This window comes from Nannospalax galili, unplaced genomic scaffold, assembly GCF_000622305.1.
Source record: "Nannospalax galili isolate Female #2095 unplaced genomic scaffold, S.galili_v1.0 scaffold63, whole genome shotgun sequence".
NCBI lineage: Eukaryota > Metazoa > Chordata > Mammalia > Rodentia > Spalacidae > Nannospalax > Nannospalax galili.
The window spans coordinates 2,429,404-2,446,544 of record NW_008355272.1 but is presented as its reverse complement, the minus strand read 5'-3'; the positions used below and the strand labels follow the sequence as shown (position 1 = coordinate 2,446,544).

At 42.5% G+C, this 17,141-nt stretch overlaps 1 protein-coding gene across 4 annotated transcripts in view; it reads right to left on the bottom strand.

Annotated features, from left to right (window-relative positions):
* Positions 1-4,210: 4,210 nt before the first annotated feature.
* Sv2b (synaptic vesicle glycoprotein 2B) overlaps positions 4,211-17,141 on the bottom strand; it is a 209,592-nt gene continuing 196,661 nt past the window's right edge. For 3 of the 4 annotated variants that reach the window (XM_017802980.1, XM_017802981.1, XM_017802982.2), the window contains exons 11-13: positions 14,936-15,136; positions 9,587-9,746; positions 7,252-7,503 (exon numbers count right to left, since the gene is read on the bottom strand). In XM_017802980.1, coding sequence (XP_017658469.1) covers positions 7,320-7,503; positions 9,587-9,746; positions 14,936-15,136 — 545 coding nt within the window. In that variant the 3' untranslated portion in view covers positions 7,252-7,319. Of the gene's footprint in view, positions 7,504-9,586; positions 9,747-14,935; positions 15,137-17,141 lie in introns of all 4 variants that reach the window. The other variant, XM_008852332.2, reaches the window with a different exon arrangement.

The window sequence follows — 17,141 nt, the reverse complement described above, 5'->3', positions numbered from 1 at the left end:
AGAGACAACCTGGTGCTCATTTGGCTCATTGACCATGGCTTAGCAATATACTTACCAAAATTCTTGGCAAATTTTGATCTTGAACTTGAGATTTTTACTGAAAAATGTATAGATTATAGGTTTTTAAAGTGATCCTTCTTAAAACCATTAGTACACACACACACACACACACACACACACACACACACACACCAACAACAACAACTTAATGAGGTTCAAGAGGTGGCTCAGCAGTTAAGATCACTGGTTGCTCTTACAGAGGACCCTGGTTCGACTCCCAGGACCCACATAGTGGCTCTGTAACTCCAGTTCCAGGGGATTTGATGCCCTCTTCTGACTTCTGCAGGCACTGCACAACACTGGTACTCCTACCTACATGCAGGTAATATATTCATACACATAAAATAAAAATAATAAAATAAAATTTTTAATTAATGAAATGTAGTTTACCATTCCAGCATTCCAGCAGTCAGTAGAAATTACTTAGTAATTCTCCAAAGTGTTTTTGAAAAGGAGGCTCATTTTCAGTCTGTTGATCAGTTGCTTACCAGCTTTTTCTACATATTTTTAAGCTACTCTTTTGTGATATATAATTTTCTTGGAAAGCCATTTTATTCGTTTTTAAGCTGACAATTCAAAGTTACATATATTTATGGCATGCAACCTATTTTGATATGTAGTTCTGTGCTGCATAAAGCTGAGCTATGTATATGTCTATGTTCCCCTATGATCATATCGCCTAGTGCCTCTGCACCCATTTTATTTTGTGTAATCACAGGTTACTATATTTGCACAACTTCAAAATCAGGGGCTGGAAAGATGGCTCAGCAGTTAGTAATACTTTCTGCTCTTCCAGAAGACCAGGGTTCAATTCCTAGCATCCACATAGTGACTAACAACCATCTGCAACTCCAGTTCCAGGGGATCCAACATCCTCTTCTGGCCTCTGCACAGGCATTGCACAACAAAGGTGCACTTACACATCATACACACAAAATAAAAATAATAAATAAAATATTTTTAAAAACAACTTCAAAATCAGCTAACACCCATTTTTCATCTCCCTCCTTGGTTAACTACATTCATAGGTGAACACTACCAAGGGGCTAACTCAAGCTATTTAACCTCCCATATTTATCTTTTTCTTCCTTTTGCGACACAATGGAAAGCTGTTTCCTTGGCCTTTTACTGGGACTCTCCTGAAATCACAAATTCTGATCCTGAGAAATCTGAACTCCTGAGTTTATACTTGTATGTTAGAAGTGAAGAACCAGGCTGTCATTTTTGAAGGACTTCCTCTCCTGAGTGACAGCAGTTGTAATTCAATGACCCTCCCTACCTAAGTGAAATTATCAAATGTGGTAACCACATTAACTTTGGGAGAAGACATCTTAATACATCTTTGTGAATTCTAAAATTTTAAAGCAGCTAAAGCTAATGGGACCAAAGGTAAGTAGTCAGCTAAATGTATGTCTAAAATAGATGGCAGTGAGTCTCCCCTCTCCATTCATGGGGTTAGGGCTGCTGAATAAATCCCTTGCCCAGTCTGTAACCAGCAATGACTAACAACTTCTATTTTTCCCACTTAACATCTAGCTAGAGTCTGTGTTTCATCCCATCATTAATCTTTTGGGAAGCCTCACTGCCACACAAAAGCTATGCATATAAATTCTTCACCGTGGCTCTGCAAATTAAACAAAATGTGCTTTAAGCTTGCTTGAATTCAAAGGCTCTGTGTGATTGATTTTCAAACTGTTCTCAGGGTGATGTCTAAAGATGACAGGGCTACTCACGGTAGCACAATATTTTAAATGGAGAAAATCCTTATAGAAACATGTACCTGACATAGCACAGGAACAGGGTAACTGTTCTGTAAATCCATGTGAAATGAGGTCTACATGGAGGGATGTACCCGACCCTGCCTCTATTCTAAAGGAAAAAGCACCTCATCTCTTCCAAGAGCATTTGTAAGCAAGGTCAGTTTATGGTCAGCAGACCAAGGTCAATCTAGCTACATCCTGATCATTTTGTGTGTCTCTATGTAGGAGAGCTCTTTCAGGATCAAACTGTCATTCAAGAGTCTTGGGGATCACAATATGCCACAGACATATTTGTTTGCAAATATCTATAACACAGCCACCACAAACATACCAAGTGGAAATAGTCAAAGCAGACATCAGCAACCCCAGGTGAAAAGAAACTTCTGTCAATCCTGGGGAAGAGGCAAAGCAAAGCCACCAGACATGGCCCGAAGTTCATAGCCTGAGGAAAGCCATCTCTAAGGATAGAAAACTCACCATTGACACTTTTGAATTACTGATGTCTGCCACTAGTCAAGACCTTTGAACTCTAGGAAGATGTGATTGTTTTCCACAGGCTTTCACAAGTTTTTGGCTAAGCTGATTTTAAGTTATAGGGACAATAACTTAGAACTTACCCCCAACAAATCAAAGTACCTACCTATGGACACATTGTGAGTGCTGCTTCCAATATTGTTCTAGGACCAATACAAATCACATCACATAGACTTTTCTAAAAATGAGCCAGGCATAGTGGCACATGCCTTTAGTCCCAGCACTCTGGAGGCAGAGGGAGGTTAGATCAAGGCCAGCCTTCTCTACATAGCGAGTACCAGGCCAGCTGGGGCTACAGGGAGACTCTGTCTCAAAAAGACCCCCCAAAATTGCAAACTCTCAGACACCACCCCACACTTACTTAATCAGACTGTCTAGGGATGGACAAAACCCATCAACACCTTTCCAGATGATGTGGAGGAGGGAGGTGTATGATGTACATATATGTGTGTGCACATGTGTGTAGATGTCAGATGGCAATGTCTGGTATTATTTCTTAGGTATTATCCACTTTTTTGAGGCAGAGTCTCTTATTGGCCTGGAACTTCCCACATAGGCTAGGCTGGCTGACAATAGAGCCACGAGAATCCTCCTGTCTCCATCTCCCCAGTACTTGGATTACAGGCCTTATTTATATAGGTTCTATGGATGAAACTCGGGCCTCATTCTTACATAGCAAGCACTTTACTGACAGAGCAATTTTCCCAGCCTCCTCCCAGCTGATTCTGATGAATAAGAAAATTAAATATTGATTCATTCACCTGTTTCCTCTTAGTACCAAGATTCTTAATTTGAAGAAGTGATGGTCATGTGCCCAATAAACACATTTCCCAGCATCCCCTGCAGCAAAGGGAGGTCAATGATGTTCATGTGGAAGCAGCTGGGAGGGGCTTCTAGAGGAAGAGTTTTAAAGGAGTCTGCCTCAGCTAGAAGAAGGTATAGACCCTTTATTCTTTACTGTTTCGTCTGTTTTCTGTCTGGATTGTGAATGTGAGGACAGGCACTCCACCAGGCATCTCAGTCTGTGAGGCAGCTTCAGTGTTGAAGACTGCACACTGGAATCTGAAGGCAGAGGGAGAGTGTTCCCAAGGACCATATCACAAAGAGCTTCACCAGCATGGCTGTCTTTGCACCAGATTGCCCTCATGCAAGAGAGAAATAAACTAGTAACTTATAAACTCAGTATAATACCCAAGCTTGGAGTTAAAAGCCATCTCACCCAGTCTTCACTAAATCCCAAACATTGCATCAGAATTCACTCAGTTAACACAGATACCAGGTAGAAAATCAGAGAGAGAAGATGAAACACTTTTCCCAAGGCTGCTGGGAGCCTTGCCACTCTAATGTCTCATTCATATCTTGGCCACTGTCCTTTCATTAAGTCCCCCACAGGCTCGTGTGTTTGGATACTTGGACTTAACTGATAGTGCCATTTCAGGATGTTGTGAGACCTTTAGGAGACAGGACCCAGCTGAAGGAAATGAGTTGCAGTGTCAGCCTTTAGGGGTTATAGCCTGGCTGTTCCTGCTAAACTTTCTGTGTTTTCTGGCTGGTAGAGTGCTCCGAACCTCTTAACAAGCAAGAGTTTTCTGCCAATGGTAAGGTTGTTGCACTTTGTATTAGGACCAATTGAATACCTACCTTGCCTACTGGCTGCAGGTGGGACAAGATGGAGCAAGAACTGTGACCAGGTTTGCCCCACTTGCAGTGTGGGCTCCATAAGGACTTGCTGAATGGAAGAAGGAAGGAATCTTTTGGGGTTTTTAGTGATCCTTCCATTCATTCAAGAAAAAAAAAAAACAAACACCAAATGAATCTTCAATGAATGGGTCCAGAGAATGGAATGCAAGCACTGGTTACGTTGTCCCATTCCACAAAGACTTTATGGAGGGTTCAGAAGTACTTCGGTATCGGAAACCGAAGGGTTAGTCCAGAAATACAGAGAGAACATCGCCCTAGGCTTTGCTGCCCAGTCCTAGTACTACACGTGGTCTGGGTTACATCAGTCAAGCACTCAAAGTCCCATATGAAAAAAACTAGGTTGTAAGATGATTCCATCGACTTAGAAATGCAGAAGAGATGTTGGTGCCTGAAAATAATCTCTAACCTCAGTTCTTAAAGATTCACTTACAGTTATTTTTTATTGTTTTCATCATGAACTAATATAAGGTGCCAGAGAATCCTAGAAATGGAGGTTTTTTTACATGACTTCAAGTCAATGTACTACAAACTTCAGAAATACGATGTCTCATCCACTAATTACTTTTAATAAAACAAAAGATCAAAAGTAATCAAGAGATAACACAAATTATCAAAAAGATCAAGAGATAACACAACATAGTAGAGACTATTGAAAGTAACTACTTCCAAACTGGGCATCATAAAATACATCATGAACTGTGAGCAGATTCGCTCAGTGAGAGAATGTTTCTGCCCTGTAGCCCTCTATGGATGTCACTGGATGTGTCTCAGGACAGAAAAAGAAATGAAAAGAAATGGATGGCTAGGAATGTTGTACATTATCTCCCAGTGAGCTGCTTTAGAGCCTATTTTTAAAGCCAAATTTTATCTCAGCAGGAGTGGCAGCAGTTACAAAGTGGCCAGGTACCAGGGCCAGATAATCCTTCATGAGAGAGGTTGCGGACCATGGCTGCATCCTTGACATAGTCCGTGTGATGAATGAAATGGGAATTTCCCTTGGTTGGTTAGGTTGTTGGTTTAAAGAGCCATAAGGTAATACAGAAGTCAGCACTTAAAACACAAGTAGAGTTAACTTGCAAATTATTGCAGCCATCCTACACTCAAAACTTAATCAGATTTTACATTTGCAAGATCCATCAAGCTGGAAATGTAGGCTCTAACTGTCTTATAAATTTCTTAAGTGGTAGCTGAATTGTACTATCCCATTAAAGAATAATGTTATGAGGGATACGGTAATCACAGGTTTATACAGTTCTCTCATGATCCTAGCTGATGCATTCCACAGCCCAAGAAAATGGGAAAGTATGTTACAACTATATTACATAGTCTCTCATTATCAATACAGCATTATGTTAGTTAATGCCTGTGAAACACCAAGAGAAGCATTAATACATAGTGGTATGTTTATATATTTATAATCAGGGGAATCAGGATGTCACACCAAAGTTGATGCATCTTCCTTCCCTGCACAGAAAATAGGTGGCATGAATAAAGACATGGGGACCAGAGAAGCAGAGCAGCAGACATTGTAGCCAGAATTGCGCATAGGAAGGTCTCATAAAATTTACTCTTTACCCCGCTGACCTATACTCCAGAGAATTACAAAAAGATTGCCTGAGCATTTCTCCAAAACCAAGAAAGCACTTGATGTAGCCATCAGCCTAAAGTTCAGAGGATTTCAAATAGGTAAAGTTTAGCACTTTACAGCTCCTGCATGTGCTACAAATAATCTTAGAGATTGATGTTCATCTGACCCAGGAAAGTCCAACTCCAACAGGAGAAACTCAGTTCTCAGCCCCTTGAATTGTAGGAGAGTCCTGATGGACAAAATATTGCTTCTTCTCCATGAAGTCAAGACTTCAGACTATTACCAACCCCTGCCAGAGCAGTTTGTCCCAGCTTCCACACCCTATCCACTTCCACATTCATGTTGCAAACTGGATTTCTGGAAAGAGCTTTCTTAGATCACTGAAGAAAGACATACTCAACACCCATCATATTCTCTAACTTCCATGCCAACAGCCTGTTTCAACAGCCCTGAACCAATACATACAGCATAGATGTCTCATGGGTCTTGACCATCAAAATGAATGTGCATTATGTTTTCCTGTTAAATCTATGAGGAAGAACTTACACTTTGAAGAACTAATTAGGGTTAGGCTTCCCTATCCCATAAGTCTCCTCTGTTATTTTATTCTGTATAAAGAAAGTGCCAGAAGCCACAGAAGGCTTCTCCTGTTGTTTTTAAGTGAATAGCAAAATCAAATGGCCAATACTGAAACCCATTGACTGGGACCTCACACGAGATCTGTGTAGGAGAGTAAAGGAACTGTTGTACTAACATGAGAAAAGTTCCTGGGTGAAGGAACCTGCGTATGGCTTGCTAAGTGTATCTTCCCTACAGCAAGTTAAATGGCTATAAGAAATTGTGCTTGCATGCCTTTCAACTGCACCCAGTTTCCTGGGACCTCAAATTCCAAGCCCTCCCCAAATATGGCTAAAATGCTAGCAATATTAGCAGCTACCATTTATGGAAATAAAATCACAAAACAGTTATATACAAACTTAGTTTACAGAATACCTATCATTAAGTTTCTTTGATTAGAGTGAAAGAAGAATAAATATAATTCTTAAATGTATCACTTCTTCATCATGGAAAATGAGGACACTTAAGGAGAAAAGCCAGTCTATATAGATTTTGCCTAAATATTTGGTTTTTATATATCAGAGTATCTTCAATACCACTGTGCCAATTTTCAAATGGAAAAAATAATAGGTGTGATACTTTCAAAATTTATATATATACTGTTGTTCAGGCCCAGTATTCATGTGATGACCCCAACTTCCAACCAAGTCAATGTGTTTGGTCACTGGGTTCATAGGAGCTACATGGAAGAGCCTGAATGCTTCTTGTCCTCAAATTCATTCTGAAATGCAAGCAATTCCTTGCGCTGCATTTAGGAAAGTGCACACTCCTCACTTAGTGTATACAATCACTGGAGGGTCCTCCCCACTGCCTCAGGTCGGGAAGCCTGAAGCCAAGCACACAGCTCTGGGATCCTAAGGGTAGCTCAGGGCACCCCCAAATCAGTCACCTGAGTTACAAATGTATTGACAGATGAAGTGGGTCCTAAACTAGGGATCACAAAGTCAACCGCTCCAGCTGCACTGTCCAAGGTGTCCTGTGGACAACAAGAGGCAGGTGTGGCTGCACTGGAGTATCCTGAACAAGATCTTTTCCATCTTTCCATCCCAGTAGGTTGTTCACATCAGGACCTGCTCTCGGGTCTCCGGCAGTCGAAGGGCAATCAGGCCACCCCCAACCAGAGAAGCAGCAGCCAGAAGGATGGGGACCACTTTGGTTATCCCAACAAAAGAAGCAAAGATAGTGTTTCCCAGGATGGCACCGAATTTGCATAATCCATTGAGGATGCCAAAGGCTGTGGCCCTGTAAAAAAAGAGAAAAGGAAATGATTCTGAAATTTTCAACCTCACTAGATTAATGAGGCTGGGTTCTTTCCTTATTGCAAGAGAAGGAGGTGTGGGAGTAATTTTTTTCCCTAAATATAAAAACAACATCTTCATTTTAGTCAGTATTGGGAATACTGAATAATATAAAGATGTGGGGATATCTAAAATAATGACCCTTATTAACATTTTGGAGTACTGCCTTCAAGCTTTTTTCTTTATAATTTCAAGTGTAACTCTTATTTGTTTAAAGGTAGTACTTGCTTATGAGGAAACACCAAAAGAATAAAGCTTCGTGTAAATCAGACAGTGTGAGCATAACGCCCTCTTGTGGCAGAAACTGCTAGCCGTCCCTGTATAGCATTGTCCCAAATGTAATAGGACTACATTTCCCAGGGCCCCTTGCTGCTAGTTGTGTCCCTGAGACTTAGTTTCCATCAAGGAAATGGAAGTGCAAGTGGCAGCTACTGAAAAATTTCCTGAGAGAAGTCTGGGATCTCTCTCTCTCTCTCTCCATCTCTCTCTCTCTCTCTCTCTCTCTCTCTCTCTCTCTCTCTCCCCTTCCTTTATATTTTTCTCCTTTATCTTGCTTCCTAGAACAGAGCCGGTCTATTGTAAACAATGATGGAGTCCAAGGAAGAGGGAGCCTAAGCCCCAGGCTGTAGATGTGGCAAGAGGAAAACAAAGGCCTGACGCCTGTAGGCCACAGTTATTTGGAATTTCTGTCATCCATGGCAGAAATGGTAGAATACCAATTACTATCCCTGGATCACCAGTCCCAGTGATAACCATAGCCTGCTGTGACCCCATCTATACACAACGACAGAATTCCCATCACAATGGCTCCCAGCTGAAGTAAAGTGGTTCTTCATCATACCAAAAGTCCAAGAATATTGGCCAATTTTTCTATTTAAAGATCTCACATTACTGTCTATACCTTAACCACAGTGGCTTTGCCCTTCCACCTCTAGTCTTTTTGTATTTACAGTTTTCTTGCATATTTTCACATGTATGATTTTCTAAACAATTTTTATAATACTGTTTTTCAACTTTGCAGAGAGGTAAAAAATCTCACTTAAAAAATTAAATAAAATTTGACATTTTCATACAATTAAATCATCTTATACAAAATGAAGTTATGTCTTGACATATATTTTATGTCTTTTTTGTTTGTTTCATTCATATGAGTGTTTCAAGTTGACTTCTAGATACTTTATGATTTCTGTTATTGTCAAATGTATTTCAATTGCATTTTTAACTTTTATGATATAGCAGAACACTTACATGTTATTAAGTCGTTTTATTACCATCCATTTGACCAAATGATGTCATTGTCTCTAACTGTCTCTTTGGTTCATTCTCCTAAATTTCTTACATGTAAAATCACATCCCATTCAATAATGACCATTTTCTTCCCCTCATTATTTGTAAAACTTAACATTCTTTGGCTCAGGGGAGCTCAAAATATAGTATGTGGTAATATCCCAGAGCCATCCAAATTCTAGGAACTCTGCCATTAATTTTGGGAATATCATCCTCCATGCCATTTCCAAACTTTATGACCATTTATTATTACACTTAAAACTCACAATCCCCACCTATGAAGAGAAACAGAGACTAGATAATGACTTTGACCTTTAAGCTCAGCCTTTTCCAAGATGCCTTGCACAGAATCAAAGCCCTGGAAGCCCTAGACCTTCCTGCCTCAGTCCACCTTTGCTTCTCTCCCACCCATTGTTCTAAGCTTCACCTTTTCCCCTTAGCTCCTGTTGACAGGCCTGGGCTAAACTGTGTTAACGATTGCAGCATACACAAGGTTTGACCCATTATTCACTTCTGCTCCATTCAATCTTGGACCATTTACTCTTGTTTTTGCCACTCACTCCACCCTTCCAAGTCTTAGCCTACCCAGACCCAGGCCTTGTCAGCATCTTGCAGAGAAAGTCAGTGGCCCAGGAGAGACCAAGAAGACCAAGGTCATGCACGGTGCAGGATTCAGTAAGCAATATACTGGCCAAAGAAACACCAATGAGTCCTAGAGAGAAGCCCACGGAAGAACTAACCTCTGGTTGGTGGGGTACAGCTCCACTGTGATCACATCCAGAGCATTCCAGGCTGCAATGCTAGTCCCACAGAACAGGCATTGCCAGCCGATCATGGCAGACTCACTGTTGCCAAAGAACAGGAAGAAGCAGCAGACTGCAGAGATGAGCATGGAGCCCCCTGTGAAGACAGGCCAAGGATAGACAGAAACATGAAGGCAGCATCCTGACAGGTCTGTCCCCTGCTGCCCACCACCCAGCCTCATAGGCTACTTGAGGAGTTAGTCCCATCTCCACATGGGAAGAGCACATCCAGAAAAAGTAGATACATTCATATTTTAAATGCAATTACATGCACATGGAAAAGTGAATATATATTACAAACACAACGAAAGAGTAAATATCATTTAAAGAAATATAAAAACATTATAAAACACCTTTCTAATATTATTTTTATTTTACGTGTATGACTATATTGCCTGCATGTGGGTAGGTGCACTTGTGTCATGCACTTCCTGAGGTCAGAAGATGCCTTCCTGAGGCATCAGATCCCCTGAAACTGGAGCTTCAAATGATTGTTAGCTGCCATGTGGGTGCTGGGAACCAAACCCAGGCCCTCTGCAAGAGCAGTCAGTGCTCTTAACCACCGAGCCATCTCTCCAGCCCCTTAAACCCATTCTTAAGGAGCTTAGATTCCAGTGTGAACACATCTGTGAATGGACTGCATAGAAAAAGCTCTAGAAGGGCTACTCTGCCACTTCTTCATTTACTCCCAGTTCTGGTTTGGATTTAAATATTCCCTAAAAGCTCACATACTGAATGAAAGCTTGGCCCCGAGGCAGAGGTGGGGCTTTTAGAATAAGTCTGAGCTCCTGAATGGATTACCCATTCAGACACTCATAGCTTAATAGGGTCTGGAGGAGGGGCTTTTGTATAAAAGCAAGCTCTCTCTGCTTCCAGGCCACCATGAAGTAAGCATCTTTGCTCTGTCTCTCACTTCCTGCCTTGATGCTCTGCCTCAACACAGGTTCCCAAACAATGGAGCCAAATGTCTGTGAACTGAAATCTCTGAAGCCAGGAGTCAAAATACACATTCCTTACTTGTAAAGTCTTGGGTATTTTGTCACAGCAACAGATATCTGCTAGCATATTCCCATATGTACCCCAGATATATCCCTGCCCTCACAGTCCTGCTGCACCCTGTGGGAAGCTGATCCCCAGGCACCATTATCAGTTGGGAAGAGGAGGGGTGAGGTGCTTCCAGACCCCCATCCTGTTTTAGAAGCCCCTTTTTGGCAATGGCTATACCCCTCCAGGACCACAGCTCCTTCCAGGTGACTCTCCCTCCACTATTTCAGGACCACTGAGCTCTGTGAATGCTATCTTCCTTCCTAGTGCCTGCCTCCCACTTTTGCTAGTGCCTGAGTGTCTTGTCTCCCTTATTTGTTCTCACAGCCCTGCTTGTACCTCTAGAGCTGTGCCATCAACAGTGTCTTCTTACTAGGACACCTGAAGCAAATTTTTCTCCTGTGAAGAATTCAGCTGCCAGAGCTAGTGATAAGAGATCCCATTTTTAAAAGACTGTACCAAATTCTGTACAAATCCAGAAAGTCTACTCAGGGGGTTCTTTGGGAACCTCAGGTGGGTGCAGGCCATGACAGAAGAGGCTGAAGCCCAGAAATAGAGCTAGAAATGAAGTAGAATCAGGGCTAGAAGAGAGAAGGCAAAAAGTCAGGCTCCAGTAACCAGCTGGCAAGCAACACACAGGCTTCCCATTAATATTAGCGCAATGAGAGAAGGGTACACTGCTTGACAGGCATCTAAAAGGCTGGCCTAACTCCAACAAGAAATGCCTTCCTGAGGGGATCTCAGGCTGCAATCACACTCAGACTTGGGGCTGCAAGACTAGCAGTACATGTTGCTGAGGAGTGGGGAAATAACTGTCCGGCTGGATGCTGCTGACTCTAGGAAGAGGCAGGGCGGTGAGCAGGTGCCTGGGGAGCTCTTTCCAACAGTGAGGAGAGAAACAGAAGGAAAGCAGCTGGTGTCTATGGGCCGCAAGAGTCCTGAGAACAATCCATTCTAAATGTGTGCTCTCCTCAAAGGGAACAGTATGGGGCTGGAAAGAAAAAAAAAATTGTCAAGTAAATTGCATGATATTCAAGGAAGCCTTCCTTCCTAGACTCTGTGTTAACCACCTCAGTTGTAGGGCCACATGGCCCACTGCCCTTCCACTTTAATACTCTTTACTCCCCTTGTAATTAAAGAAGCCTCAGTTCAAATTCAAGCCTTACCACTTCCTACCTGTGTGATTCTGGGTGGTTCACTTAACCTCTCTGTGCTATCTCACATTCCCATCTGTAAACATTTAATAAAAGTAATACCTACCTCATGGGGCTGTGGTGAGGGTTCAGTGCATTAATGTTGATGAAATGCTTGGAACACAGCCTGGCCTATAATGTGTCTCAGTGTTTGTTAAATGAAATCTCTAGCTTATGTCTTTGTCTCTCAATCTATCGTTTACTCTTTAAATGTGGGGCTATTGACTATCTCAATTACTGTTGTATTCCCATTGCTTCCTGCACAGTCTGGCACAGAGTAAGGACTCTACAAAATGCATGTTTATTGAATGAATAAATGAGTAACAGCCTCATTAGGAAAACTTCTACTCTACTGTTAACATGATATGACTTCTACCAAACAGCCCCACAACGTGAGCAGGATGAAGCTGCAACAGCAACTCCATAGTGGGGCTGGTCTGAAGGTGTGGAAAATGCTACTTCAATTTGGCTCACTGCATCCATCATGGCATGGTGGAAGGGCCAGTGACTGAGCATCTACTGTTGTCTGTGCACCGAGATTGTCACAGCTGGTCCATGATTCCAGGTCTTTCCCTAAAGATGAGGCATACAGAGGCTGAGCAGGCACTGCCTGAGTTCGTTCATTCTCTCTCTCTCTCTCTCTCTCTCTCTCTCTCTTTCTCTCTCTCTCTCGCCAGTGAGCTCTTGGGATCCACCCCCCACTTTCCCTCATGCTTGAGTTATAGGCACTCAGAGCCATGCCTATAACTTTTTATGTAGGTGTTGGGGACTCCAACTCAGATCCTCAATGCTTGCAGAGTACCCTTGTATCCACTGAGCCTTCTTTCCGGCCTCTACTTGCAAGTTAGCTCAGAACAAAGCAGAAGAAATGACAGGAGAGCAAGATACAAAGGACTAAACTGTAGGTCTGAGTATCTAACTGGGGAACATAATTTCATTTAGCATGAAGGGAATCAACTGAGACCTGGGATGAATTCATGGTGACAAGAGGCTTTAATGGCAAGAAAGCTGTTAGCTTCCTCACCTGTCTGTCCTCTGTGCCCAGCATGCTCCTACATCCACGAGGGAATATAGGGGATCATACAGATACAGCCACTCCAACCCTACAGGTCCTGCTTCCCCACACTTTCTCCAGCCACTTTAAGATGGGCTAGTGACATACAGTTAGACTCAGGACTTAGAAGACTGGGGACAAAGTCGCAGAAGTGTCCCATGACTGCCTTGATCATGTCATCTGAGCAGACAGAGGTAGTGTTTTAATAGGAAACGGAAGCTCAGAGAAGTGAAAGCATGTGTACATGCTCATAAAGTGATTCTGGCAGTGAAGACGGTCTGACTGACATGAAGCCGCCCTGTGGCACTTACTGCTGAAAACTGGGCCCTTCTAAGTAAAGTAGCATCAGAGCTATCTTCATCAGGTCCAGTTAGCTCAACAGGATGGCCAAGCGTTAGCTTAATGAGAGGCACACTGTTGGTCACTGGCGTTACAGAAATCTGTAGGTCTCTATCCCTTCTCTCAGGAGACTTTCTAACTGACCAGGGAACTGCCCTAACAGACAGCCTAGTCTGCCGTATCTGTAAGATGATTTCCATCCTCCCTGTGAGATGAAAAAGCTAAAACCATAGGCAATCTTGTATTCACCATTTTGAATATGCATGCACCTAATTATAATAATAATATCCAGTATTTCCTTCCTATGAAGATTTGATCCATTTTCTTTTCTCCAATAAAATGACAATGTGATTGATTTTGTTTGCCTTTGTGCCTCGATACCGGAAAGCTTGGTATTAATTTTTCCTATCAACAATATCCCGAGGGCAGATCCGTAATGGCCTTTTTATTAATGTGCCTCCTGCTTTCCCACCCCTGGCTTTGACTCATGTTTAACACACACTCACCCCAGCCCTCATTATACACATTGTGCTTCCTGTTTACCATGCACAGCATTGTGTTTTAGTAATAAATGGCGTAAGTCCTGGTGGAACAAAGCAAGACAGATGTGAACACAGCTACCATTTCTAAGAGCCTAAAAATGCCATCCATTACAAGATGTTTTGGCTATCTTACATTTAACCTTTATAAATCTTTCCAGTTGTCTAGCTGAAACCAAACCTCAGAGAAAGAATGTGTTCAAAATCAAGTCACCATTAGAAGTTAGAATTTCAACAAGAGTCTGTCCAACAAAGTCCAAACTATTTTTATTCAATTTAAAAGATCTTTTTAGTTTTGATTATTCACCTATTCTTTCAGTGTATATGAATGATGTGCTTTGATTATATGTCCCTTGATATACTCTCTGTATTAGTTACTTTTCTGTTGCTGTGATAAAACACCATGACCCAGGCAACCTATGGAAGAGTTTATTTGGGCTTACAGCTCCTGGGGGATGAGAGTCCATCATGCAGGGAAGGCATGGCAGGAGGCAGCTGGAGCACAAAGCTGAGAGTTCATATCTTTGAGCATGTATAAGAAGCAAAGAAAGAGCAGGCTGGAAGTGGGGTGAGGCTCTCAAAACCCACCCCCAGTGATGTAGTTCCTCCCCAAGGCCACACCTCCTAAACCTCTGCAAACTGGTACCACCAACTAACCAAGTATTCAAATACATGAGCCTATAGGACATGCCTCACTCAAACCATCATGCTCTCTAATCCCCTTCTCATTCCCACTATTACACAATAGAAAGATGCTATTAAACAATAGAAATAATATTATTTGCCCTAAATCATCAAACTATCATTTGAGTATTTTATCTATTTTCACAATAATCTTATGAAGTGTAGTGGATGTACTTCAATACCCTTCTGGAAGTACTAATAGAATATTCTGGAAACAATGAAGAGCCCCTTCAGTGCTCTCAGAGCCTTTCCGTGGAGTCCCAGGCTTCTATGAGCTTGCCTCCTTGGGTTTACGACAGCAGAACCATGCTTACCTCATTGATTACCTCTGCAAGATTTCTTAAAGAAAAAGAAGCATTCCACCACTTCAATAACTGTAATAGCCACTGGCCTGGCCCAGGAGAATCCAGATGCTTCATTACGAGCAACTTACCAATCATCTTGAGTCTTCCAATTCTGTCCATGAGCAGGGCAGAGATTATGTTCCCAGGCAAGACTGACAGGCTACCCAGAAAGCTGACAAGGTAAATCAGAAAGTCATTGTCTTCCTCAAAGTCCATGTGACAGCCCTCCTTCTGCTCCAGAAAAGTGGAGTTGATAAAGCGGCAGTCGATGAACTTGTGCTTGTAGAGGTCTAGGGGGAGAAAGAAGCTTTGGTTCATGTGAGTGGACAGGAGCAGAGGAAAGCAGGGCAGGGGCAGAGTTGAGGCTATGTCCCCTTTTATGGGCAAGCTGAGATATCAAAGTCAAAGTGCTATGCAGCCAAGAATGAATGGAGATACTTCCAAAATATACAATGACTTGCTCAAGTTCCTATAGCAAAGACAAATGAAATTTAACATTAATTTGAAGAACATGTTTTGATGCATATGGTATGTGTGTGTATGTGTGTTCAAATGTGTGTAGGCACTTGTGTGTGCGTGCATCTGGTAGTTGAAGTTGATGTTAGGTATTTTCCTCAGTCATTATATCCTTTACTTATTGACTCAGGGTTTCTTGCTGAACCTGGAGGTCACTGATTCCAGTTAGTCTAGCTAGCCAGCCTGCTCTGAGAGTCCCGTCTGTGTCTCCCCAGTGCAGGGATGATAGGCAGCCACTGCACCTGCCTGGCTTTTACCTGGATTCTGAGAATCTGAACTCTAGTCCTCACACTTTATATGGCAAGCACTTTATCCACAAAGCCATCTCTCCACACCCTGAGGGACGTTTTTGATACATCATCATTCCCACTGGACAACAGTCCTATCTGTACCAATCACATGACACTCAAAGAGGCACAGTGGCTGGGCCACTGCCCTGAAGCAATCCAGTCTAGAGAATCAGAACTTATGAACTAGGGTCAGGGGCTGGGGAGATGGCCTAGTGGTAAAGTGCTTGCTTCACAAGCATGAGGATCTGAGTTTGGTCCCCAAAATCCACATAAAAAGTCAGGCATGGTAATACACACTTGTAATCCCAGTGCTGGAAAGATAGAGACAAATGGATCCCTGGTCAGCCAGCCTAGACTAAGTGGTGAGTTCCAGGTCCCTGTGAGAAACTCTGTCTCAAAAAACAAGGTAGAGACCCACTGAGGAATAACACCTGAGGTTGGCTTTTGGCCTCCACAGGCATGCACAGACACAAGTGTGCACACAGAAGAACTGGCCCAACCTGAGCTGTCCATTGTGAGCGCAGGCTATAGCCTGTTCAAAACTCTAAACTTTCTCAAAAGTAAAATCATTTACTGTGGTAACAGTTCCCATGTCTTCTGACACTTTCCAAGATCAAGTCTTAGTAGAAACAGTGCTAAGTAGAAAAACCTAGGTTTGTGAATGCTCCTAAATCTCCTTTAACCTCCGTCTATAAATCTGTAAGCACACAAGGGCTGGGCAGATGGCTCAGATGATAACCTGTTTACTATGTTTGCTATACATTTAGTTGTCACCTTGACACACCTGGGTAGAGGGAGCCTCAATTGGGGAATTGCTTCCATTGGACTGGCCTGTGACCATGTCTATGGAGCATTTTCTTAACTGTTGAGTGATGTGGGAGGGCCCAGCCCACTGTGGGTGGTGCTACCGCTGAACAGGTTGTCCTGTATTATATAAGAACGCAGGCTGGCCACAGGCCAGAGGAGCAAACCATTAAGTATCATTTCTCCAGGGCCTGTGCTTCGGCTCCTGCCTCCAAATCCTGCTTGCCTTGGGCTCCCTCAGTGATAAACTGTAACCCAGGAGATGTAAGCTAAATAAACCTTTACCTCCCCAAGTTAGTATTGGTCAGAATGTTTTGTCACAGCAATTGAAAAGCAAACTAGAATATCCTGCAAGCATGAGGAGCTGAATTCAGATCCCCAGCACCCATGTAAAAAGCAGATGCAGCAGTGCATGCCTAGATCTCAGATTTGGAAAGGACACAGAAGATTCCTGGAGCTCACTGGCTAGCTAGTCTAGCCAAATCAGGGAGCTCTATGTTTAGTGAGAGACCTTATCTCAAAACATACAGTGAAGAAATGAATGAAAAAGTCACCCAGCAACCTCTGGTCTCAACATACACACACAGTCACCCACCACACACACACACACACACACACACACACACACACACAAGCACCCATCTACACAGATAAATGTTTGGAGAAAAAAAAACCATGTTGAGTA